The following is a 25,715-nucleotide window of genomic DNA, read 5'->3' as shown; positions in this document are numbered from 1 at the left end:
AACAGAATATGGCAATTTAAGATGTTCCTACCAATTGACCAAGTTTTGTTGGTTTGATGTGTTGGCATTTGATAACCATCTACTTATTACATCATTAACAAGGTAGAGATCACTGGTTGTGACATTTAAATTTATTTATTTATTTATTTATTTCTTCATCCGTGGAACAATAAATATTGTATGGATGTCGTCAGTTTACAACACATGAGCACACATTTACATTTACAATGAAACAGGTTTATCATATTTTGTGTAATTTTTATAACTAGTCATACACACATTTATAATTACATAATATTGTGGTGATAATGTCATATGTTGCTAATAATTTACATCTATGTTAAATATTCTTTTACAGTATAACAACTTTTACTTACTAAAAAGGTTTTAAGATTTTGTCTGAAAGTGAGGGGCTCATTTATTTCTTTAATTTCTTGTGGTAATTTGTTATACAGTTTTATCCCACTATAAAATATAATTTTTGCATCTTTGCCTTGTTCTTTCTATCTAGATGGAGGTGGTGACAAGCTCTTGCTTCATGGTCATGTATTAGGCTGTTTGTGTTGTACATGTTGAGATTTTTCTTAATGAACATTATGTTCTGAAAGATATACTCACAAGAAACAGTTAGAATGCCTAGCTTTCTAAATAATTCTAGACAGTGGGCCCTGTTGTTGCTGTTTGTTGTTATCCTTATGGCTCTTTTTTGTACTTTGAACACACATGATCCCATAGCTGAGGACTGAGTGTAGATATCCGTAATATGTTATTTTAAGACAGGTATTATTGCATACTGGTGCAAGAATTCTAAGAGCATAGCATGCTGTGGATAATTTCTTTGCCAAAATGTTGACATGGTTTGTCCATTTCAATTGGCTGTCTACATTCATCCCTAAGAATTTGGTACTTGTTACACATTCTAATTCATTATTATTAACTTTTATTCTAGTGGCATTGTGCTTTTTGTTCAATTGGAAGTTAATATAGTTAGTTTTCTTTACATTTAGGGTTACTTTATTTTTTAATGACCAGTTGTGGACATCATTGAGAGCCTCGTTTGATCTTTCTGACAATTGTGTTGGATTTTCACCTGTTATTACTATGTTGCTGTCATCAGCAAAAAGTATTTTTTCTCCATGTCCGATACTTTGTGGGAAGTCGTTAATGTATATAAGAAACAATATTGAGCCTAATACACTTCCCTGTGGGACGCCTATATTCACATTTTCTGGGTCAGACAGGTGTTTTATAAGGGAATTGTTTGAAACTTGTGATATCTCAACTCATTGAACTCTGTTTTCCAAGTACGATTTGAACCACTTCTTTGTCACACCTCTTATTCCTATTTGCCATAATTTATGAAGTAAGATTTTGTGGTCAACTGTATCAAAGGCCTTGGACAAGTCTAAAAAGATACCACTTACATTTTCACCTTTGTCCAGTGCTTCTAAAACTACTTTAGTGAACTGTGCTATAGCAGATTGTGGGCCTTTTCTGGGCCTAAAACCAAATTGGTCATCGGAAAGAAGGTTATATTTATTAAGGTAGTTTAGCAGTCTCTTTTTGACTAGTATTTCTATTATTTTAGAAATGATAGACAGTATAGAAATCGGCCTGTAGTTCTCTACATTTTCCGCATCTCCGTTTTTAAGGATAGGTATAACTTTTGCTTGTTTTGGGTACTCCGGAAAGTATGCAGAGTCGAAAGATTCATTAATTATGTCTGTTAATGGGCCCTTTATGGAGTCTATATATTCTTTAATTATGCAGACTGGGATTTCATCAAGTCCTACTGAAGTTTTATTTTTGAGTTGGTGTACTACTAGTGCCACTTCCCTTTCTGTAGTTGGAAAGAGCACCATTGAGTTTGTTGGCTGGTTCTGAGTAGGTAAACCATACGTATCTGGAAATTTCTGCTGTAATTTTTTTGCAATACTACTGAAATATGAGTTTACAAAATCAGCTAATTTTTTAGGGTTACCTATGGTACATCTTTGTTTTTAATATGTGAATTGATGTCCTTTTTAGCAGAGTTAGATGTTTCCTGTTTGACGATGTTCCAGGCTGCTTTGCTCTTGTTTTCAGCTTCAAGTAATATTTTGTTGTTTGAAAGTTTTCTTGCGGCTAGCAACACCTTTCTGTATATTTTACTGTACTTTTTGTAGAATTGCAGAACTTCTGGGTTAGATTGATTATTTTTTATGGAGTTGACATATCTTAAGAGTTTCTGAGGATTTTTTGATACCTGTAGTCACCCATTGATTTCTCTTTGTAGTTTTAATTTGATAAAGAGTTTTGGGAAACATCTCTTCAAATCTGAGTTTAAAAATTGACATGAACTTGATAAATTTCTGATTTGCATTGGTTTCTCCATAGACTTCCCTCCAATCTTCATATTCTAGCTGGGATTTAAACTGATACAGGGCTGATTTGGAAAACATTCTTTTGTATGTACACAGTTTAGGAGGAGTTTCTACATTAATGTTAGTTTTTAAGATCTGGCAGAGGTGGTCTGATAGGCCCAGGTTTTGGACAGCAATATGACATTTTTTACTATTAATATCTGTAGCTACATGATCAATAGATGAGGAAGATTCTTTCGTTATTCTAGTTGGACAATTAACAAGGGAGGATATTCCATAACAGCTTAGAATATTCACATACATGTTGCTAGCCTTATCAGGCTTCATCATATTAATGTTTAAGTCACCACAGATAATTACATTTGCTTTTGGTCCAGAAACCTTGTCTAAACTTTGATTCAGTTTTGAGAATAATATATCAATGTCTCCACTGGGAGAGCGGTACACACAAAATATGACTAATTTTTTTGCTATGCCAGGTCAAAATTATCATTTTAATTTGAATCCAGGTGCTGACTTGCCCTGAAATATGACTCTAAAAATGCTAATAAGCTGCTGAAATGAAGGAGATCCAGATGGTAGTAAATCCTATATTGTGCTGACATGTTACAGGCAAAGTGTATCAGAGTGTTGGTTGATGGGCTTTGCCTGGGATGCGCCAGCACAATATAGGATTTACTTCCAACTGGATCTCCTTCATTTCAGCAGCCCATCAGCATTTTTAGTCATATTTATATTGATTGTGATTATGGATGCATATCTCCATAAAGTCCTTAAGTTTGATCTATGCTTTCCAAAGTGGTCTGTTACATTTCAGCTGGCAGAAGAAGTATTGCAACATATTAATCAGTTAACTCAACTGAAGACTGAAGGACATTCATAAGCGTACAGTGTATCCTAGTTTTAATTGCTTTAATTTGATTACCAGCACAATGACTTCCTGGATTTTTTGTGTAAAAGAAGTGGATTGAAGAATGCTAAATACAAATAACAGACATGTGACAAGTAGTTGTCAGTGGTTTCTGCAGCATGGGCTATTAAACTTACATTGAACTTTGAGGTGTACTTATTACACTTGATTGCTGCATTTTTATCAGGGCTCTTGTAAAGACAATTTTATTTGATTTGTCAGTGTAGTTTAATATTACTGCAGAGAATTACAATGTGATCACATTAATCATAACCTGTTTATGTCATAATTTAAGGTGGCAGGCAAATGTTTAGTCAGTTCTGTGACATGTTGGTATGTGGTGTGGTAGGATTAGATCATGAAGAAAGATGACTTTCACTTTTACTTACTTCCATTACAGAGAACATTAATACAGGATTTCTTCCAGGTGATCTCACTCTACTGAACATGGGACTGAGTGATGATGAGTATATGTGTCTGTCTTATGAAATTGATGTGATAATACATGCTGCAGCAACAGTAAATTTAATTTACCCATACAGAGCTCTTCATGGTCCTAATGTTCTTGGGACAGACAATATATTGAGATTTGCTCTAGATAACAAGATAAAACCAATACATTATATCAGGTTAGTGGTTGTAATACATAACAAAATAGTACATTCATAAATGAGTTAATTACAAAATTTTTTTTCCTGTACATTTTTTCTGTGATCCAACTCATATGCAAGAGGGTGAATGTTGGCTGTATGAAAATGTTAAATTAATTTAAGTAGAATAAAAGATTTAAGCAAGTATAAAAGTGATGCTTAATGCAAATTGAAAAGAGGATAAGTTCTTCATACAAAAAGAGGCAGACAATGTATGTAGTAAGTATGAGGGTGGTTTGAAAAGTCCTCGGAAAGGAATAGAAAAAAAGTACTTACATCATTGAAAAATTTTTTATTTTTCAATGTAGTCTCCTTATAGATTAATGCACTTGGTCCAGCACCTTGAGCCCATCTCGAAAATGAGTTTCCACCAGTCCTGCAAAATATTTGTCAACTCCAAGTATCAATTCTTCGTTTGAAGTGAATCTTCATCCACCAAGAAAAATTTTCAGTTTTTGGAAGAGATGGAAGTCTGATGGAGCCATATCAGGTGAATAAGGCTGGTGTGGCAACACTTCATACCTTAGTTTGTGTAATTTTGACATGGTGGCAGCACAGGTGTGCGGGCATGCATTGTCTTGATGGAAGATGACTTTCTTCCTTGATAAACCTGACCTTTTTTTGCATATTTTTTGTTGCAGTTTGTCCAGGAGGCTAGCATAGCTTTCTCCAGTAATTGTTTGCCCAGTGGGGAGATAATCTACAAACAGAATCCCCTTCGCATCCCAGAACACTGATGCCATGACCTTTCCCACCAAAGGAATTGTCTTTGCTTTCTTTGGTGGCAGAGAATCAGTAAATTTCCACTCCTTTGGCTGTCGTTTTGTTCTGGGGTATAGTAGTGCACCAAAGTTTCATCTGTGGTCACAAACCAATGCAAAAAATCTTGTTTGTTTCTCCTAAAATGGGCCAAACATCGTTCCGATATGTCCATTCTCATGCATTTTTGGTCCAGCATCAAGAGTCACAGTACCCATCTTGCAGATAATTTTTTTCATTTCTAATTCTTCAGTTAAAATGTGATATACCCTTTTGGATGACATCTGGGAAGCGTGAGAAATTTCATGCACTTTCAATTGGCGATCCTCCATGCCCATTTTGTGCACTTTTGCAATGATTTCTAATGACACATCATGGCCACCCACTGAGCGGATCATCATCTAAGCTCTCTTGACCAAATTTAAATTCATTTGTCCACTTGGCAACAGTTGAATATGAAGGAGTAGAGTCCCCCAGTGTATTCTGGAAATTGGCATGAATGTCCTTTGCTTTCATACCTTTCTTTACAAAGTACTTAGTCACTGCTCAAATCTCGATATTTTTTTTTTTTTTTTCCATCTTCACAAATCTCTACATGGGACAATAACAGAACCACATCACCACCACAACTCTTTTCCAAGAGCACTGACATGGCGCATGTTTACAGGCAACAGTCCAATGAATATCACGTGAACAACTTGTTGTGCTAGTGCTGACCTCTTGTGGTGATTCCGAGAACTTTTCAAACCACCGTCGTAAACCAAGGAAATGGAAATGGAAATGGATGGCAGGTTGTAATGTTTTGCTTTAGGAATAAGACTTTTTATCAAAAACAGTAAGTAACGGAATAAGTGTCAATATACACTCCTGGAAATTGAAATAAGAACAACGTGAATTCATTGTCCCAGGAAGGGGAAACTTTATTGACACATTCCTGGGGTCAGATACATCACATGATCACACTGACAGAACCACAGGCACATAGACACAGGCAACAGAGCATGCACAATGTCGGCACTAGTACAGTGTATATCCACCTTTCGCAGCAATGCAGGCTGCTATTCTCCCATGGAGACGATCGTAGAGATGCTGGATGTAGTCCTGTGGAACGGCTTGCCATGCCATTTCCACCTAGCGCCTCAGTTGGACCAGCGTTCGTACTGGACGTGCAGACTGCGTGAGATGACGCTTCATCCAGTCCCAAACATGCTCAATGGGGGACAGATCCGGAGATCTTGCTGGCCAGGGTAGTTGACTTACACCTTCTAGAGCACGTTGGGTGGCACGGGATACATGCGGACGTGCATTGTCCTGTTGGAACAGCAAGTTCCCTTGCCGGTCTAGGAATGGTAGAACGATGGGTTCGATGATGGTTTGGATGTACCGTGCACTATTCAGTGTCCCCTCGACGATCACCAGTGGTGTACGGCTAGTGTAGGAGATCGCTCCCCACACCATGATGCCGGGTGTTGGCCCTGTGTGCCTCGGTCGTATGCAGTCCTGATTGTGGCGCTCACCTGCACGGCGCCAAACACGCATACGACCATCATTGGCACCAAGGCAGAAGCGACTCTCATCGCTGAAGACGACATGTCTCCATTCGTCCCTCCATTCACGTCTGTCGTGGCACCACTGGAGGCGGGCTGCACGATGTTGGGGTGTGAGCGGAAGATGGCCTAACGGTGTGCGGGACCGTAGCCCAGCTTCATGGAGACGGTTGCGAATGGTCCTCGCCGATACCCCAGGAGCAACAGTGTCCCTAATTTGGTGGGAAGTGGCGGTGCGGTCCCCTACGGCACTGCGTAGGATCCTACGGTCTTGGCGTGCATCCGTGCGTCGCTGCGGTCCGGTCCCAGGTCGACGGGCACGTGCACCTTCCGCCGACCACTGGCGACAACATCGATGTACTGTGGAGGCCTCACGTCCCACGTGTTGAGCAATTCGGCGGTACGTCCACCCGGCCTCCTGCATGCCCACTATACGCCCTTGCTCAAATTCCGTCAACTGCACATACGGTTCACGTCCACGCTGTCGCGGCATGCTACCAGTGTTAAAGACTGCGATGGAGCTCCGTATGCCACGGCAAACTGGCTGACACTGACGGCGGCGGTGCACAAATGCTGCGCAGCTAGCGCCATTCGACGGCCAACACCGCGGTTCCTGGTGTGTCCGCTGTGCCGTGCGTGTGATCATTGCTTGTACAGCCCTCTCACAGTGTCCGGAGCAAGTATGGTGGGTCTGACACACCGGTGTCAATGTGTTCTTTTTTCCATTTCCAGGAGTGTAGTTGCCGGCCGAAGTGGCCGTGCGGTTAAAGGCGCTGCAGTCTGGAACCGCAAGACCGCTACCGTCGCAGGTTCGAATCCTGCCTCGGGCATGGATGTGTGATGTCCTTAGGTTAGTTAGGTTTAACTAGGTCTAAGTTCTAGGGGACTAATGACCTCAGCAGTTGAGTCCCATAGTGCTCAGAGCCATTTGAACCATTTGAACCAGGAGTGTAGTTATGACAAAGTCAGAACTCAGTACTAATGTGCTGTTTAATTGAAGTATGACTTGTAGTGTTTTCACAACCACCCTTGAAAATGTTGCAAACTATATTACACTCACCAAGATTACCCAAAATGCTATCAATTGAATACTTATGGACAAGGGATAAGATTTTTAGAAACTTGTGCAATATTGATATTAAAAATATACATATAGGCTCACATTTCTCTTAAAGAGTAGAAGCTGTTGATGATTTCATGAAATGATGATTGGAAGAAGATTAGTGAAGATATCAAATCCTTGCTTTAGATTTTCCCTTTCTTCTTTTCTGTTTGTAAATGCTACTGCAGTTGTAAATTGAGGTGAAATCAAAGTTCAAAGATCTGATATTTGTGGGGCATGGACGAAATTATATGAACACGCACGTGATTTGGTAACAATCCTCATGACAGGCTGCACCATAAATGACAATACTGCCTGTGAAGTATCTGATAACTCTGATGACTTCGTGGAACTTTCTGACAGTTTAAAACTGTGTGTTACACCAGTAATCACACATAGACCATTGGCTTTTGCACATGGTACTGTTGCCTGTTGATCTATGCAGATATTATTGATTGCCCATCTCTACTTCTTCAGTTCCACCAACATCACCCTCCTAGTTACCAAATCCCACAGTAGTTCTATTGCATGTACTGATGATGAACCAACATTCCTAGTATAAAGAAGATATTGGAATAGGGCTTACTCACAGCCTATGGATTAGTTTTGGAATGAATATTTTACTAACAAATAATGCCTTCATAGCTCAGCAAGTAGTAAAATGGCCTTGATCCACATTCAAGTCCCAATCTGGCACAGAGTTTTAATTTATCAGGGAGTTTTACAGGAACATGGAAGGGAGAGACTAATACTCTTCAGTGCAGAGTGAAAGATTCAGTTTCTAATGACATTATTTAAAACAAAATTGTGAATATACTCATCCCATCAATATCAGTTTGTCCCCAACACTTAAGTGATGATGACAAATGTATCACTCGCCCTATTTCATCCTGTGAAAGCACTCCCCACATGAGAATACCTCTGCAATCTGTCTGAATGGTGTTTTTTTGGCAAGTATGCTGCATTGTCTTACGTGTTCTTTGGCATATTCATACATTGCTCTCAATGTGTACATAGATGTTGTAACATAAGCAACTACCAGTGTGACAATAAAAATCAAAGTTTATTATTTTGTGTTTTGCTTCTTTAAATTCATGAGAACAAAGGATATCACAAATCTACTAAATACAGTAGTCGTATGTCACTAAAATAAAGGATAATTATCAGCTTGAACGTTCATTACTAAATTGACAATGGGGGTTACCATCTCTTTGCTGCAGTCTCCACCTTTCTGGGTTTTAATTTTATGGAATATAAGTGTATCAAGAATCAAGAATTTTATTCACCGTAGATCATTTTACAATGATATTGGCTTCGTCATACAATATGTACTAGTACATACAGAATAATAAAATAAACTTCTGTCAGTACATTATAGAATACATTTGAAGCATGGCAGTGTACCAAATTACAAAGGATAGCTTTTAAAAGTTAACGCAACAAGCTATCTTATAATTTAATATAATATGGTATTTTATTGTTTATAGTATAAACTTTGTAATTACACACGATTGACCACAGTACAAAATAATATGTTTAACTACAGAAAACTTTTAAATGCTTATATTCTCCTCAGGCATCTCAAAGAATTCTTTACTGTCATAGAATGGATGATCTGACAGCCAGCTGTACCACTTAATTTTAAAAGAATTTGTATCCATAGACTGAACATGATCTGGCAGTTTATTGAACATTTTGAGTGGTTTAACTTTGTGGGAATTTCCTGTTCTCGCTAATCTGTGGCGTGGTATATCTAAATTACCGTTAACCCTCATCTTGTTCGTGTATTTCCCTTCTGGCAATAAATTCTGAAATATTATTTTTAATATAGAGTACAGACACATAGATGTATAGATTTATAATTGTAAGTATTCTGAGTCTGGAAAAAAGAGGACGACAGTGCTCCCTATGACCTCTTTTACGTATTATACATATGACTTTTTTTTGTAATTTCAATACGTTTTTGATGTGATGGGAGTGCCCCCATATAATCAGACCATATGAAATATGTGACTGGAATAGCCCAAAGTATGTCACCCTGAGGTACTCCAAGCTCACTACCTCCCTTAGTTTCAAGAGAAGGTATGCCACCCGAGATATTTTTTCGCATACATGATTGACATGTTCCTCCCAATATAGTTTTGAGTCAATGTGAATACCTAAGAGTTTTACCAACTTATTGCCTACTTCATTTGATGTTCCCATTAGAAGTTGTTGTGTTTTGTCAGGGTTGTATAGGAGCTTATTGGCTGCAAACCAGTCCAGGGCCTTATCTAGTGTTTCTTTTGTTAGGTTATTCAGATCTGAAATGTTCTGATGTGTGGCAAGTAGTGTTGTATCGTCAGCATAACACACAACAGGGTGAGCTATATTTTTAGGTAAATCATTAATAGCGACAGTGAAGAAGAAGGGTCCAAGGATAGACCCTTGTGGTACACCTGTGCTGATTTCCATGATGGAAGAATTTAAATTTCTGACTGAAACGAATTGTTTTCGGTTATTTAAATAAGAATTTATCACAGATAAAGTGCTCCCTCTCACCCCATAAAACTCTACTTTCCCCAGTAGTATGTCAACAGGAATGCAATCAAAAGCTTTGCTTGGGTCACATAATACCAGTGAGACCATGTTATTATTTTCAAAAGCTGTTAAGGTTTGCTCAATGATTTCCAAGATGGCCCCTGTTGTGTTCTTCCCCTTTTGAAAGCCAAACTGATTGTTACATAGGATATTGTGTTTTTCAAAGAAGTTGCTTATTTGTGTGTGTATCAGCTACTCAAATACCTTTGAGAATATTGGAACAATGGAGACTGGTCTGTAGCTTTGGGGGAGATGTTTGTCTCCTTTTTTAAAAACTGGGACAACTTTTGATACCTTGAGTGCATCCAGAAAAACTCCAAATTCTACACATTTATTAAAAATATAAGCTAATGGTTTGGCAATTGAGTGTATTGTCTTTTTAATTATGTTATTTGATAACCAATAACAGTCCATACTTGTAGAACCTGAAAATTTGGATACAGCTTTTATAACATCAGCAGGTGTGACAGCCCTCCATTGAAATGGAAGGTTAACAGGCAGTGGTGTTCCAACAAGGTTCATTGCAGATGAATATGTTGCTTTGATACTGTTATTTATTTCTTTAACTGAGTTTAAAAAGTACTCATTTAATTCTTCAGCATCAAGCAGGGCTGTTTCTGTGCGTTTCAGTGTAGTCTCTTGTTTTATTATTTGACTTTATTTGACTTTATATTTGAAGTTGTAGGTTCCATTAATGTCTTTAATCTTGATGCACTGTGATCATACGTGTTATGATAGTCACATACCTGTTCATCCACTTGATGACTCACTTTGTTAACTGCTTTGGTCTGTGAGACCACTGCTGATCCCACCAAAAATCCTGGTCCCTCGGTTGTGGTTTCTTTTTTCGGGTTGACTGCCATACTCCATGTGTTGGTATTCTCATCCCTTGAGCTTGATTTGCTGTTCTTCTTTTTGCAAGTAGGTCTCTCTTCTTATATGGTGCCTTCTTTCCTGCCACCTCATTTGCTGCTTCAAACTTTTGCACTGTCCTCTTGGGTAAGTTTATTGCTTGAGTAATTGTCCTCTCCACACAAACAGAGTTCACTTTTAAGGATTCTGCTGTTATTTGTGCTGGAGTTGTGTCAGTAACAATTCTCACTGATTCTTTATCTGAGACTTCACTATCCTTCCATTAAGTTCTATTGCTGTTTTGTACACTTTCCTGTTTGTTTCCACTGATTCATAAATCCTTGTGGCAATTAGTTCTTTACCAGTTGCATTAAGGTGTTGTCCATGTGCTGTAAAAAGCTCCTTGTTACTAGGAGTATCAATAAAACAAGTGTTATGGAAGCCTTTCACTATTTCTTTTAGTTTTCTGTTTGCAAATAGAATTTCTTGGTTTACACAATACCATTCAGGCAGGTCATGTCTATGTGGTACACCAACTACAATCACCTTTGTATTTGTATTTTGTGATGCTGACAAGTCTTTATGTAGTGAACGAATTGCCAACTTGGTTTCATTCTTTGCTACATCAGTAACCCCTGCCCAGATAACTGCAAAATCTTCACTTGTCAACTTATGGAGGTCATTGCATTTGTTTAGTACTACACTAGTGGGGGCACCTGGTATCACCTTCCCTTCAACATCATATTTATTTGAAGCTAAGTTTAAAATGTTTCTTGCACAGTCTCTGCCATGGCTATCTGAGGCAACGAATATTTTGGGTCTCCTATTCACTGACTGACTCTCAGGAGCAAAGGTTTGCATTTTCATTGCTGCACCCATAGATTGATTTCCTTTTTGAACTGCATTCTGTGTTGTGGTATGCACACTGTGTTGTGAATCGTGATTTATGTTGGGTGCATCAAATCTGTAGTTTTTGCACATTTCTATCTTGCCTGATTCTCGCTTCTGTAGTTCGTTTGTTAGCAAACATTTAATTTGTTTTCGAATACTTAAGTTCCTTTCTTACTATTCTGAGTTCATTCTGTAACTTTTCACACACACACGTTTTTAACGAGTCTGTTTTGATTTCGTCCATATCATCACTGTCAATACGAAAACAATCACTGCATTTCCAGCTTTTCACTCTATTAGTTGAATTTACACATGAGTAATGGAATTTCCTGTTACACTTTACACAACACATGCCTTTTCTTGCTGTTTTGTTACAGGAACATGGTTTATTCCACACTTCCTCACTTATTTCGTAAATAGTATTCAAATTTTCCGAACTGGTTGTGGCCATTGTGCACTAGTTAGTTTCAAAGCACAATATGTCCCTGTTCTTTCAACAGATCGCCATATTTTCAGTTACTCACTGAGAACAATTACTAATCCACATATAAACACCATAATATGTTTAACTTAAGCTCGTTAAACGATCAAAGTAACTTATTTTGTTCACACATTTATCAGCACACACTATACAGCCATTCCAAAGATCAAAAGATGAAATTCTAAATAACTGACAAACACATGCCTTTTAATTTTGATTGAAATTCAGTGAAACTATCTTGAACTGAATTTACACAGACCTTCATCACTGATATGTGAGCTGGATTGGACTCAAACACTCATTCAGCACTAAAAAATTCTGTCTTGAACACAGTCTCTTGGCATTCACAGCCTCCAGTCAATATCGTATATCTAGCAATTAAAGGTGGTCTTAATATCATTAGTAATACAATTTAGATTGACTTACAGTTACTTAAATTAATTACAAATAAAATAGGATGCCCTGTGGCATACATTATGAGGTGCAAAAAGAGATTTTCCTGGATCACTGAAAACTTTTTTGTGACAGTGGCACAACTTTTAAACTCCAATATATGTTTCTTGGTCTGCTATGTTGCAATGTACAGTGACTCACCAGTCCAGGTAACATTGTATCATGGCTCAAGCGTCTAATGGTGGTAATCTTATGTCCCTCTCAATCTCTGTGCCCTTGTGTATTCAAAGATCAGAGGTGGCTTCTGTACCCCATATCAAGGAGGCAGTTTGAGATGTAAGAGTTTCACTTCTTATTATTATATTACATTGGAAGAAGGAAGGAAGGAACATTAGGGTTTAATTACCTGTTAATGACAGTCCTTAGAGACAGGACCAGCATTGAATTAGTGAATGCTTTCCTGTTGTGTGGTCTGTCTATCCACTTTTACTATCTGCAATAATTGATGAAAGCCCCTTTAATCAACAGATTAATGACTGTGATAGTTAACTCAGGTGACAGAGGATTTTTCCTAGCCAACAACCTGGCTGATACCGCACATCTTGTCCATCATACATTCAACTGCCAATCTGTAGGTCAGTATGAAGTCTATTTACACCTGTCCTGTGGCACATCAAGCTACTCCATTCATTGTAGCAAGAGAAATGATCTCTCTCCAGTATGGTGACTATCTTTAATTTTATTACTCACAGTGAAGAATTCAATAGTCAATGGCTGTGTTGTGGTGGATACACTGGTTCCCATAGGTCACTAAAGTTAAGCAATGTTGGCTGTGGTAGCACTTGAATGGGTGACCATCTAGGCTGCCATGCACTGTTGACCTACCAGAGTGCACTCACCCTCAAGATGCCAATTGAGGAGTTGCTCAACCATGTAGCAGTGGCTCCAAGTCGCAAAAACTGACAATGTCCTGGAGAGTGGTGTGCTTATCCCATGTTCATACATTTCTGCATTCAATGATGCCAGTCATCTGAGGATGACACAGTGATCAGTCAGTAGTGTTGGGCATTCTGAAGCCTGAGCCTCTCTGGACAGAGTTTAGCTAGAAATATTTTATGGGGGTGGTGTAAAGCTTTAATGAATGTTAAGAACTGCATTATGCAATACACAGCTATAATGGTACATTTTATCACAGACAATCAATTTCACTCTAGGCTCAGACCATTATCAGGTTCACAGAACCAAAGAAGAATACAAATACATGTAACAAAGCGTGTAACATAAAAGTATACAGCTGTTTAGTGAAGCAACAATAAATACATCACAACTTATATCTCTGTAACAAAATACTTATAAAACCACCTCAGCTATTCATCTTTGTAATTACAGTATGAGGTATTGGATGTACAATGTTCCATCATTACTACCAGCTGTATATGTATAACATTGTGTCCACATGCCCTCATAGCCATTAATGTGGACTGTGCAGAGTAGGTCAAAGATTATCCAGTGAAACATCTAAGACAAAACAAAGATACACCAACTAAAAACAATGACTATAAATACCTCACTGATGTCAACATTATACACTCCTGGAAATGGAAAAAAGAACACATTGACACCGGTGTGTCAGACTCACCATACTTGCTCCGGACGCTGCGAGAGGGCTGTACAAGCAATGATCACACGCACGGCACAGCGGACACACCAGGAACCGCGGTGTTGGCCGTCGAATGGCGCTAGCTACGCAGCATTTGTGTACCGCCGCCGTCAGTGTCAGCCAGTTTGCCGTGGCATATGGAGCTCCATCGCAGTCTTTAACACTGGTAGCATGCCGCGACAGCGTGGACGTGAACCGTATGTGCAGTTGACGGACTTTGAGCGAGGGCATATAGTGGGCATGCGGGAGGCCGGGTGGACGTACCGCCAAATTGCTCAACACGTGGGGCGTGAGGTCTCCACAGTACATCGATGTTGTCGCCAGTGGTCGGCGGAAGGTGCACGTGCCCGTCGACCTGGGACCGGACCGCAGCGACGCACAGATGCACGCCAAGACTGTAGGATCCTACGCAGTGCCGTAGGGGACCGCACCGCCACTTCCCACCAAATTAGGGACACTGTTGCTCCTGGGGTATCGGCGAGGACCATTCGCAACCGTCTCCATGAAGCTGGGCTACGGTCCTGCACACCGTTAGGCCGTCTTCCGCTTACGCCCCAACATCGTGCAGCCCACCTCCAGTGGTGTCGCGACAGGCGTGAATGGAGGGACGAATGGAGACGTGTCGTCTTCAGCGATGAGAGTCGCTTCTGCCTTGGTGCCAATGATGGTCGTATGCGTGTTTGGCGCCGTGCAGGTGAGCGCCACAATCAGGACTGCATACGACTGAGGCACACAGGGCCAACACCTGGCATCATGGTGTGGGGAGTGATCTCCTACACTGGCCGTACACCACTGGTGATCGTCGAGGGGACACTGAATAGTGCATGGTACATCCAAACCGTCATCGAACCCATCATTCTACCATTCCTAGACCGGCAAGGGAACTTGCTGTTCCAACAGGACAATGCATGTCCGCATGTATCCCGTGCCACCCAACGTGCTCTAGAAGGTGTAAGTCAACTACCCTGGCCAGCAAGATCTCCGGATCTGTCCCCCATTGAGCATGTTTGGGACTGGATGAAGCGTCGTCTCATGCGGTCTGCATGTCCAGCACAAACGCTGGTCCAACTGAGGCGCCAGGTGGAAATAGCATGGCAAGCCGTTCCACAGGACTACATCCAGCATCTCTACGATCGTCTCCATGGGAGAATAGCAGCCTGCATTGCTGCGAAAGGTGGATATACACTGTACTAGTGCCGACATTGTGCATGCTCTGTTGCCTGTGTCTATGTGCCTGTGGTTCTGTCAGTGTGATCATGTGATGTATCTGACCCCAGGAATGTGTCAATAAAGTTTCCCCTTCCTGGGACAATGAATTCATGGTGTTCTTATTTCAATTTCCAGGAGTGTATATAATAACAAACTCAAGGTGCATCCACTATGTAGTTACTTCAGAATAATTCAACAGAAACTGAATCCTGGTCTCTACTTTCATGCAAAGATTTTACCTGTTCTTTGAGTTCACAGTTGTTTATCTCTCTGTACCACATCTTCTCATCCCTGTGATGGTTGAGCAAAATAGCTGTATCACTATCTTCTTTGTTCAGTAAGTTTTGAAAAGTGGAATTCATAATTTAAGCCTTCACTTTGTTTTCTCTCATTTTTGTATCACTTTGTTCAACAAGAAACTGAATGGACAGTTATTATCTGAGATCTAATTTCATACATGAACAAAACTTTTGGAGTTCTTATATAGTGCCGTAAAAATAATTTTGCTATTAACTTAGTCAAACATTTCTCACATTGGTCATTGTATAGTCATTACTATTCAATTCTAATTCTATTTTTTCAGAAGTCTCTTGCCAGAATAAAATTTTCCTTGTAGAGCATAAAACGTTGGAAAAAATCAATTCTAAGAAGTAATCACTGTATATAAACTTCTATTGCTTTTCCTTCTGCATACAATTCTCAAACATCTGAGCCATCCAGACACACCTAATGACTGATCTAGATCTTCAGTCTGCCAATACTTCTTTTACTAATATATTTCTCTTTACACAACCTGAGAAATATGACACAAAAAGATAAAATGTAAAACCTAAATGAGCATGAACAAATGGTGTACAAGTAATCCTCCAATTAGCTTAGGGTTGTGTTATGGCTTTGGGAAGGTTGTCCATACACTGAAACAGGTATCAGATGCCCACTAACCAAATATTCATTAGGCACTAACCTTGTACTGAAAATAGAATAACACAAGGAAGTAAAAAACAAATTAATTTTTTCATTGTGGAAATTGAGAATTTACACTTGTTCTCTTGCATACATTCCCATTAATAAAGGACCATTGTTGTTCATTACCAAATTCTTCATATCTCCCCATTAATCTGTAATATGGCTTTACACAATTTTCTGAATAAATATCAATATTTTGTATCATTTCACAGTACTAATGCAGTGTATCCAGAAGGAATGGTTGACTGTGGAGAAGACGATGACATGTCACAATATGCACAACACCTTAAATGTGGATACGCGCAGTCAAAGTGGGTTGCAGAACAGCTTGTTCTTAAACTTAGAACAAGAGGTCATCCAGTGTCAATTTACAGGTGAGATATGTCTTCAAATATGACAGATTTAGAGTATTTTTGACTGAACCACTTAGGTAAAAATGGCAGCATCTACAAAAGTGGTAGGGAATTGTAAGTTGTCAAGAATGGCATCGACAAGTACTGAGAAAGTAAAAAAATACATTCCTGTTTTGAATTACATAAGACAAAAACCATGATGTTCATTACATGAAGGTGACTGAAATTGTTAGTCATTTTAAATTCCAATCCTTACATGTATTTGCAACGTTTTCACCAAGCTATTACCATAAATTTGTTGCACTACTGTAAGTACACTGACTGATTACGTCATTGCAGACCATGTCTACATCTAGCTGAAGATGTTTGTATTACTCTCAGTACTATCACAAGCACTGTCATGAGATAAAAGCTTACCTTCTAGTAAAATGATAATATTCCTTATCTGTTCTCTTGCACACTAAGTGTCAATTTATTTCATTTCTCTTACACTTTGAGCACCAGTTCATGCCAATAGGAAGAGCAATTTATTCTCTACTTACAAATTTATATGTTGTATGTTCACACATACAGTTTTGTTGTTAATGTGTGAAAGGAGAGTTGCACCAGGGATGAAGTTCTGAAGTAACAAACATTGGCAATCTGTGTTATTTTACATACCAAGTGTTATAAGTAGCAGCTACATCCAGAAAAATGTGTGATACCCCCTCATTACCTTTTAACATATGTAACTTAGGAAACATATGAAATAGTCCACATCAGCCCCACTGCTGGTGAAGTACAAGTCCACTATGTACACTACTCTGGTTGCTATTATTGCTGTCTGAGACTGAAACTCTGATTGCAACTGTGACTGTCTGCAACTGCAAGTCTGGGCTTCAATTGATGACTCGACTCAGTGATTCACTGGATGACTGACTGGGCCCCCCAGTCCATAGTGGGGATCTAAATACTGGTGGCTGAGAGGGCATTGGTGGTATGTTTCATGCATGTCTGTCTTTGGCCTCTCTGCTGATAGTCTTGCTTGCTCCAGTGCAGTGCCTACTATCGATCTTCTAGCAACTTCTTTGCCACTCGGAGTGCTGGCGACAACTTATGCCACCACATTCAGATCTTAGTGTAGTGTAGATGTCATGCAAGATGAATTTCTGCCACAAAGTAATATGGTGATACATTTGGTATAGAGATGGCTAGACTATGCCACATGCTGTATGAAACAAACGTGTCTTGGTATTGATTTGATTTACATAGGAAGACAAAAAATTAGTAGTCTTAGCCCTCTGTTGCCAGTACTGAAACTTAGTTTATTGTGCAGTTTCTCTCTGTGTCATTCTAGAAAAGCCAGCCAGTACTCTTAAAGAAGACTCTCCACAGGGTCTGTATTATATAAGGTTTCTTCAGCAATTAATGACCCAAATATTCTGTGTCCATTAGTCTCCAGTGCTTTTTATTGGAAGACTACATCTGGTGCAGTTTTGTCCCCCTCACCACATAGTCTATACTTACGAGCTTCTTTCCCTATACCCATCAGGTGCAGGTGCTTCCTGAAGTTCCCATAGCCAGTCATTTTCTGACTCCTGATCTAGCTACATAGTTTTGGTTTTACCATTGCCCTAGTGATGGGTAAGACAGTTTCTCCTGTCCTGGCCTGCCTATCAGCTTGTTCATTACTGCTAATCGCTGAGTAACCGTGGACCCATAGCAGATTTACCCTGTTGCTTTGCCTTAGCCTCGTAAAGGATTTATGGCATTCTGCAATGATCTTTGATGTCATTGCTTGGGATGATTGTGATTTCAGAATTGCCTGACAATGAATGTAGATGCCATGACACTTGTAGCTCCTTTGTAGATTCTCCTCCATGCCCACACTGATAACAAATATCTGTGCCAGGAATACCATAGGCAGCTTCCCTAGAGCGAATCCACTCCCCTGTCTAGTCTGTATCCAGGCCCCAGAACCTTCATCTGTTTTTGACCCATCAGTAAACCAAAGTATCATGTCTCCTAAATGGTATCATGGTTCATCCCTCTGATGCTCCCTACTTCCAACCATTACATTAAAAGGTTCATTGAAGCTGCTGCAAGTTATTGAATAGTCAGCTGACATTTTCTTCACCATTCAAATATTTACCACATTCATTATATTGGTGTGGGATGCTGAATGGGATGCTGAATATCCTAAACAGTTTCAGCTTTTTAACCTATCTGCCCCTTCCACTGCCTCCACTGTAACTCAAACATGTAATGAGCGCATGTCCATCATGGTCTCCATCTCAGTTTGGGTGTCCTGCTAATTCCTCCTGTTTTGGTTAGGCAGACCTATCTCTGCACCTTCCTAAGCTCCTTAGCAGGTACCTTCTGTTCTATATTATTCAACCATTCTGTAGCCCCATAAATTATCATAAGCCTCATTACAGAGGTGTACCAGGTGATTAAGATTTCAGTTGTTTCTTGCGGACAAACTATGAAAGTCAGAAACACATTGCATGTGTCGCTGGATAGAGGAAGGTTCAACGTTTTCACACAGCTGCACTGTTGTTTGTTGCAACACAGCATCTACACCACAAGGGAAATCATTTTGGGTGTTGGAATTTCCGCAAAGTCAGTGCATTGTCCAAGTGCAATGTGCATTCTGCTGTTAATTCAGTAAAAAGCCGCCACTGCAAAGTAGATTTATGACTGTCATACAAAATTCTTGGATTTTGGTTGGATCTGCAAAGTGTACAGCACTGGCCAGCCATGCACGTCTGATGAAAATGTTGAGTGTAACAGAGATGCATTCACATGGAGTCCTCAGAAGCCCACAAGATGGGCAGGGCAGGAACTTCAGCTTCCTGAAACGTCAGTGGGGTGTGTTCTGAAATGATGCCTGCATATGAAGTCTTACATGTTGCAGTTATGGCAGCAACTGCTTTCTGGCAACCATAACAGAAAGTAGGAATTTTCATTTCAGTTCTCCAGGATATGGCAGATAACACTTACTCCAAATGACTTATCTTTTCAGATGAATCAGTGTTTCACCTCTCAGGTAAAGTAAACTGCCATAATGTAAAAATTCGAGGGTCACAAAATCCTGGTGTCATTGTTGGACATGAAAGAGACTCACCAAAACTGTATATGATTTTTGCTGTTTCTGTTTCCAAAATTCATGGATCTTTCTTTTTTTGCGGAGGAAACTGTGACAGGAATGTCATACCTGGACATGCTGCAAAACTGATTGTTTCCTCAACTTCACAAAGATACCAATGATTTCGTTTTTACTTGCAACAGCACCCAACCTCACTTTCACCTCCAGGGGCAGCTTCATATTGGTGTGACCTGTGCAACTTTCCAGTCTTTCGGTACAGATCTTTTGTCTAGCGAGTGGTTGTATATGATTGTTAAGTACGGTGCTACTGCATGAGTATACTCTGAAGGGAACCTAACTAGTACACAGTCTGGACCAGAAGACTTGCTTTTATGAAGTGATTTAAGTTGCTTCAATACTCTGAGGATATCTACTTTTATGATACTCATGTTGGCAGCTGTTCTTGATTCGAATTCTGGAATATCTACTTCATCATCTTTGGTGAAGGAATTTTGGAAGGCTGTGTTCAGTAATTCTGCTTTAGTAGCACTGTTTTCCATAGTATTTCCATTTCTATTGTGCAGAAAAGCATTGATTGTGTCTTGCTGCTAATATACTTTACATATAACCAGCATGTGTTTGGATTTTGTGCCAGGTTTTGAGACAGAATTTCGTTATGGGAACTATTATAAGCATCTCACATTGAAGTCCATGCTAAATTTTGAGCTTCTGTAAAAGATCACCAATCTTGGAGATTTTGCATTCATTTAAATTTATCATGCTTTTTTGATTGTTTCTCCAACAGTGTTCTGACACATTATGTGTACAAAGGGGAATCAGCTCCATCGTTTGTTAATTTATGTGGTATAAATCTCTCAATTGCTGTTGATATTATTTCTTTGAATTCAAGCCACACCTGTTCTACACTTACATTGTTAATTTGGAGGGAGTGGAGACAGTCTCTCAGGAAGGTGTCAAGTGAATTTTTATCTGCTTTTTTGAATAGATGTATTTTTTGTTTATTTTTCAAGGATTTTGGGGTTACAATAGTCAATTTCACTATGATGACCCTGTGTTCACTAATCCCTATATCTGTTTTGATACCCATTATTAGCTCAGGATTATTTTTTGCTAAGAGGTCAAGTGTGTTTTCACAGCTGCTTAATATTCACGTGGGTTCATGAACTAACTGCTCGAAATAATTTTCAGAGAATCCTTTTAGCACAATTTTGGATGATGCTTTATGCATGCCTCCAGATTTAAACATGTATTTTCACCAACATATCGAGGCCAAATTGAAGTCACCACAAAATATAATTGTATGAGTTGGGCATGTGTTTACAATTAACTCAAGTTTTCTTTGAACCTTTCAGCAGTTGGATCATCTGCGTTGGGAGATCAGTAAAAGAACCCAGTTATTATTTTAATCCAGTTGCCAAGAATGACCTCTGCCCTTACTAACTCACAGAAACTACCTACTTCAATTCTGCAACAAGACAAACTACATCTAACAGCAACAAAGATGCTATCACAAACTGTGTTTAGCCTGTCCTTTCTGAGTACCGTTAGGTCCTTTACAAAAATTTCAGCTGAACTTATCTCTGGCTTTCACCAGCTTTCAGTACCTATAATTATTTGAGCATCAGTGCTTTCTGTTAGCACTTGGAGCTCTGGTACTATCCCAACACAGCTATGACAATTTACAACTGTTATACTGATGGTTCCTGGATCTACATTCTTCCTGCGTTTTACCTGCATCCTCTGAGACTGAAGCCCTTTTTGTGTTTCCCCAAGACCTCCTAACCTAAAAAACTGCTTAGTCCACACCACATAGCCCCTGCTACCCATTTAGCCACCTTCTGTGTGTAGTGGACTTCTGACCTATTGAGCAGAACCTGAAACCCAACCACCCCCTGACACAAGGTGAGGAATCTGCAACCTACATGGTCACTGAACTGTCTAAGCCTCTGATTCAGACCCTCCAGTCTGCTCCATAGCAGAAGTGTGCGATCTGTCCTGTCAACTATGGTGCAAATGGTGAGCTCTGTTTTCATCTTACAAGCAAGACTGGCAGCCTTTACCACTTATGTTAGCTGCTCGAAACCATAGATAATCTCTTCCAATCCAAAGCGACACACATAATTGCTACCGATGTGAGCCACCACATGCAGTTTGCTGTACCCTGTGCACCTCATGGCAACTGGAAGGACCTGTTCCACATCTGGAATGATTCCACCCAGTATGCACACAGAGTGCACATTGGCTTTCTTCACATCCTTGACAGCCATGTCCCTAAGGGTCCCCATAATGTGCCTAACATTGGAGCTCCCAACTACCAATAATCCCACACACTGTGATTGCCTGGATCTTGTAGGCTGAGAGGTTTCCTCTGAAACAGGACAAGCAACTGTATCTTCAGCAAATAGTCACAGATTGTAGCTTACATTATCTGTCAAATCATATATGTATGTAGAGAACAAGAGCAGTCTTATCACACCTCCCTGGGGCACTCTTGATGATACCAGTGTCTCTGATGAACACTCAACATCCAGGACGACATAGTATTATATTACTTGGAAAGTCTTCCACCCGCTCTCATGTCTGATAACCTGCTCCATTATGTCCATATCTTCATTAAAAGTCTGCAGTGCAGCACTATGTCAAACACTTTCTGAAAATCTAGGAAAATGGAATCTGCTGTTAACCTACCTCCATGGTTCACAGGATATTGTGCAACAAAGGGCAAGATGAGTTTTTCATGAGCACTGCTTTCTAAATCCATGCTGATTTGTGTCAAGAAAATTTATTATATTCAAACTTAGAATATGCTCAAGACTTCTGCAGCAAGCCAATGTTAAGGAATTGGTCTCTCATTTTGCTGGTCCATTCTTTTAGCTTTCTTATATAAGGTAGGCACCTGCACTTTTTTCAAGTTGCTTGGGATTTCTGCACTGGGTGAGGTATTTGTGATAAATGCAGGTTAAGGGGCCAATGTCAAAGAGTGATCTCTGTGATACCAATTTGGGATTCCAGCTGGACTTACTTATTTATTTGTTTTCAATTCTTTCAGTTGCTTCTCAATGCCAGGGATGCTTATTTCTATGTCCTCCTTACAGCAGTCTGTGTGACAGTCAAATGAAGTTATGTCTGTATGATCGTCCTGCATGTAAGATTTTTTAAATGAGAAATTTAAAACTGCAACTTTCCTTTTGTGTCTTTCATTGTCACATCAGACTGGTTGATGAGTGGCAGAGTGAATGCTTCACCTCATTTAGTGACATTACATAGGACCAGAATTTTTTGGAGTTCTGGGCAAGATGTTTTGCTAACATATCATGGTGGAAGTTGTATGTCTCACTACATTTTAGCTCAGAATATATCCTAAGATTTGATAACAGTTGAAGATCAGTGATATAGGATGGCATTTTTGTGGGTCATTTCTGTTATCCTTCTTGTAGATGGATGTGACCTGTGCGTTATTGCAACCACTGGGCACAGTTTCTTGTGCAAGGATTCAGCCTGAATACATGACGAGTTTTTGCAATGCTTTCCCAAGACAGTGGATCAGATGCTGAAGTGAAGTGCAATGGCTTAAACCACTGGCTTTTGGTTGTGGAAGAGTACTGTGAGAATGGTAGTGGTGGTGGTGGTGGTAAATGTATGGTAATAGATGCTATAGTACTTGTCTTTCTTCCAACCTTACTTCTTTTTGTTTCATGCCACATAAGAAATTGACATGGAACTGCCATTATTGTTGAAGTGGTAGTGAGTAATGATAATGATGAATAATCATGATGAGAATGGTGGTGGTGGTGGTGGTGGTAAAAGTATGGTAATAGATGCTGTAGATCTTTGCATTGGGGAAAAATCAGTGATATGCACAGTGAGTGAATAAAATTTTTTATCCTAGGAATTAGCTTTATTAATGCCTGGATCACAATTACTGATCCTGTAAAATAAGATTTACTTAATGTGAAGAAGCAATGAATGGGAAAATACTATACACTTGTTCGTTTTTGCAGTAATCTTCGACTTACATTTTTGAAGAACAATACATTGCTGTTGTCTGTTAGAAAGCTATTACTGTAAATAATCCATTCATTGAATTATTCTTTTGGTTTTTACTAGCATTTTTTTCAACTTTCTTTCAGATGTGGAAATGTTTCTGGACCACAGGATAAATCTTGCTGGAACCCCAATGACTTCTTTTTGCTCATGCTGCAGAGCTGTATTTATACATCTTCAGCACCAAACATTAACTGGCAGGTGAGTTAATTTACACTAAAATTCTCCAGTTCGATGGAAAAATGAAAGTTCATTGAAATTATAAGTTTGTGGAGGCTGGTGTGTTAAAACTTCAAGTTGAACAAATATATTTCAAGGAGGATGCAATACATGAAAGTCACAGATCAAGTAAAGAGATTAAGATGTGTGTCACTTCAACAGTCAAATCATAACTGAGTCCAAGTCTAGCGGCCGCTGGCTGGCTGCCCGCTTAGGTGACACTGCTGCTGCATGGCTGGCAGACAGTGCCGCATGTAGAGGATGCCCATAACTGCGTGGCGGCACTTTGAAAGGTCGGCGAGTCACAACACTTTTCCCCCCTTTGAAGTTTTTGCACAGGCCTTGATGGAGATGGCCTCTAGATTGCTAACGTCCATAGGTGTTGTTTGACTGGCCGTGAAGTCTCGAGGAGGAGGCTTCCCGTACGGATGGAAGTGTCCCCAATGATAATGGGTTGAGATGACAGGAGATGTGGGGGTCGAATCTGCTGGGGCCCCGTGCATCGATCTGCCCATTGCGGCAAGTCCGGTTGTTATAACATGAGACATGGGCGATGTGTCCGTGTCCGTAGGAGAAGGAGGCGAGTAGAGTTGCTCCGACAGATGATGGTCATCTGGTTCCTGCATGGGCACATCTCCTGGTGGCGTCAGTTCTTGTGCTGGCACCGATATGATGGTGAGAGGGCTGCGTTGTGAGTAATGAGAGATTCCAGGATCCCGAGCATCAGGCAGAGCCGAAGGTGGTGTAGCGGCATCCAGAACAGGCGTTGATGGCACACGAGGCCGAAGCTGGTCTGAATGACACACTGCAACACCTGTGTCCATCTGGATTTCATACAGGTGTTGGCCACGGTGTCGTAAGATGCCATTTTGGTCGCCTACCATATCCCCGTACCCATACAAGGTCGCTGGCAGTGAACCGGCCAAGCGAAGGCACCCGTGGCCGTGAGGTGAAAGGCCACAGAAGATGAAGTAGCGTGCGCGGCTGTCGGCCATGTAAGAGCTCAGCCGGGCTGTGGTCGTCCATGGGGGTGAAATGGTAAGAAGCCAGAAATTGGAGAAGCACATCATCAGCAGCAGAAGAAGTCAGGAGTTTCCTCATCTGAGCCTTAAATGTGAAGATCAGTCGTTCAGCCTCACCATTTGACTGTGGATGGAACGGAGGGGCTGTGACATGCCTGAAACCGTGACAGGCACAAAAATCCACAAAATCGGAAGAGGCAAATTGCAGACCATTATCAGTGACAAGAGATGAGGAAAGGCCTTCCAAAGAGAGAATGCGAGCTAGAGCATTGGTGGTTGCCAAGGTGGTAGGCGATGTGCAACGGACAATGAAAGGAAAGTTAGAGTAGGTGTCAATAACGAGAAGCCAATAAGTACCTAAAAAAGGTCCCGCGAAGTCAGCATGAATACGCTCCCAGGGCTTCTCAGGCGAAGGCCACAGTGACAGAGATGACTTTGGGGTGGTGGCCTGTGATGCACAAGGCCCGCAGGCAGCGACCATGTGCGCGATTTCAGAGTTGATACCGGACCAGTACACGTGACGGCGCGCCAGAGATTTTGTGCGAGAGACACCCCAGTGCCCTTGGTGAAGGAGGCGCAAGACTGAAGAATGCAGAGACGCAGCAGGTACCACAACATGCGTTGAA

General features: G+C 40.3%; 1 protein-coding gene across 3 annotated transcripts in view; it reads left to right on the top strand.

Annotated features, from left to right (window-relative positions):
- The window catches only part of LOC126183902 (uncharacterized), a 463,083-nt gene that overhangs the window by 372,585 nt on the left and 64,783 nt on the right, over positions 1-25,715 (top strand). For all 3 annotated transcript variants that reach the window (XM_049926242.1, XM_049926240.1, XM_049926241.1), the window contains 3 exons: positions 3,701-3,902; positions 16,576-16,737; positions 23,935-24,049. In XM_049926242.1, coding sequence (XP_049782199.1) covers positions 3,701-3,902; positions 16,576-16,737; positions 23,935-24,049 — 479 coding nt within the window. The remainder of the gene's footprint in view (positions 1-3,700; positions 3,903-16,575; positions 16,738-23,934; positions 24,050-25,715) is intronic.

The sequence above is a fragment of the Schistocerca cancellata genome, chromosome 4, assembly GCF_023864275.1.
Source record: "Schistocerca cancellata isolate TAMUIC-IGC-003103 chromosome 4, iqSchCanc2.1, whole genome shotgun sequence".
NCBI classification, from domain to species: domain Eukaryota; kingdom Metazoa; phylum Arthropoda; class Insecta; order Orthoptera; family Acrididae; genus Schistocerca; species Schistocerca cancellata.
Note: the sequence above shows the minus strand (reverse complement) of the source record. Positions and strands in the feature narration are given on the sequence as shown.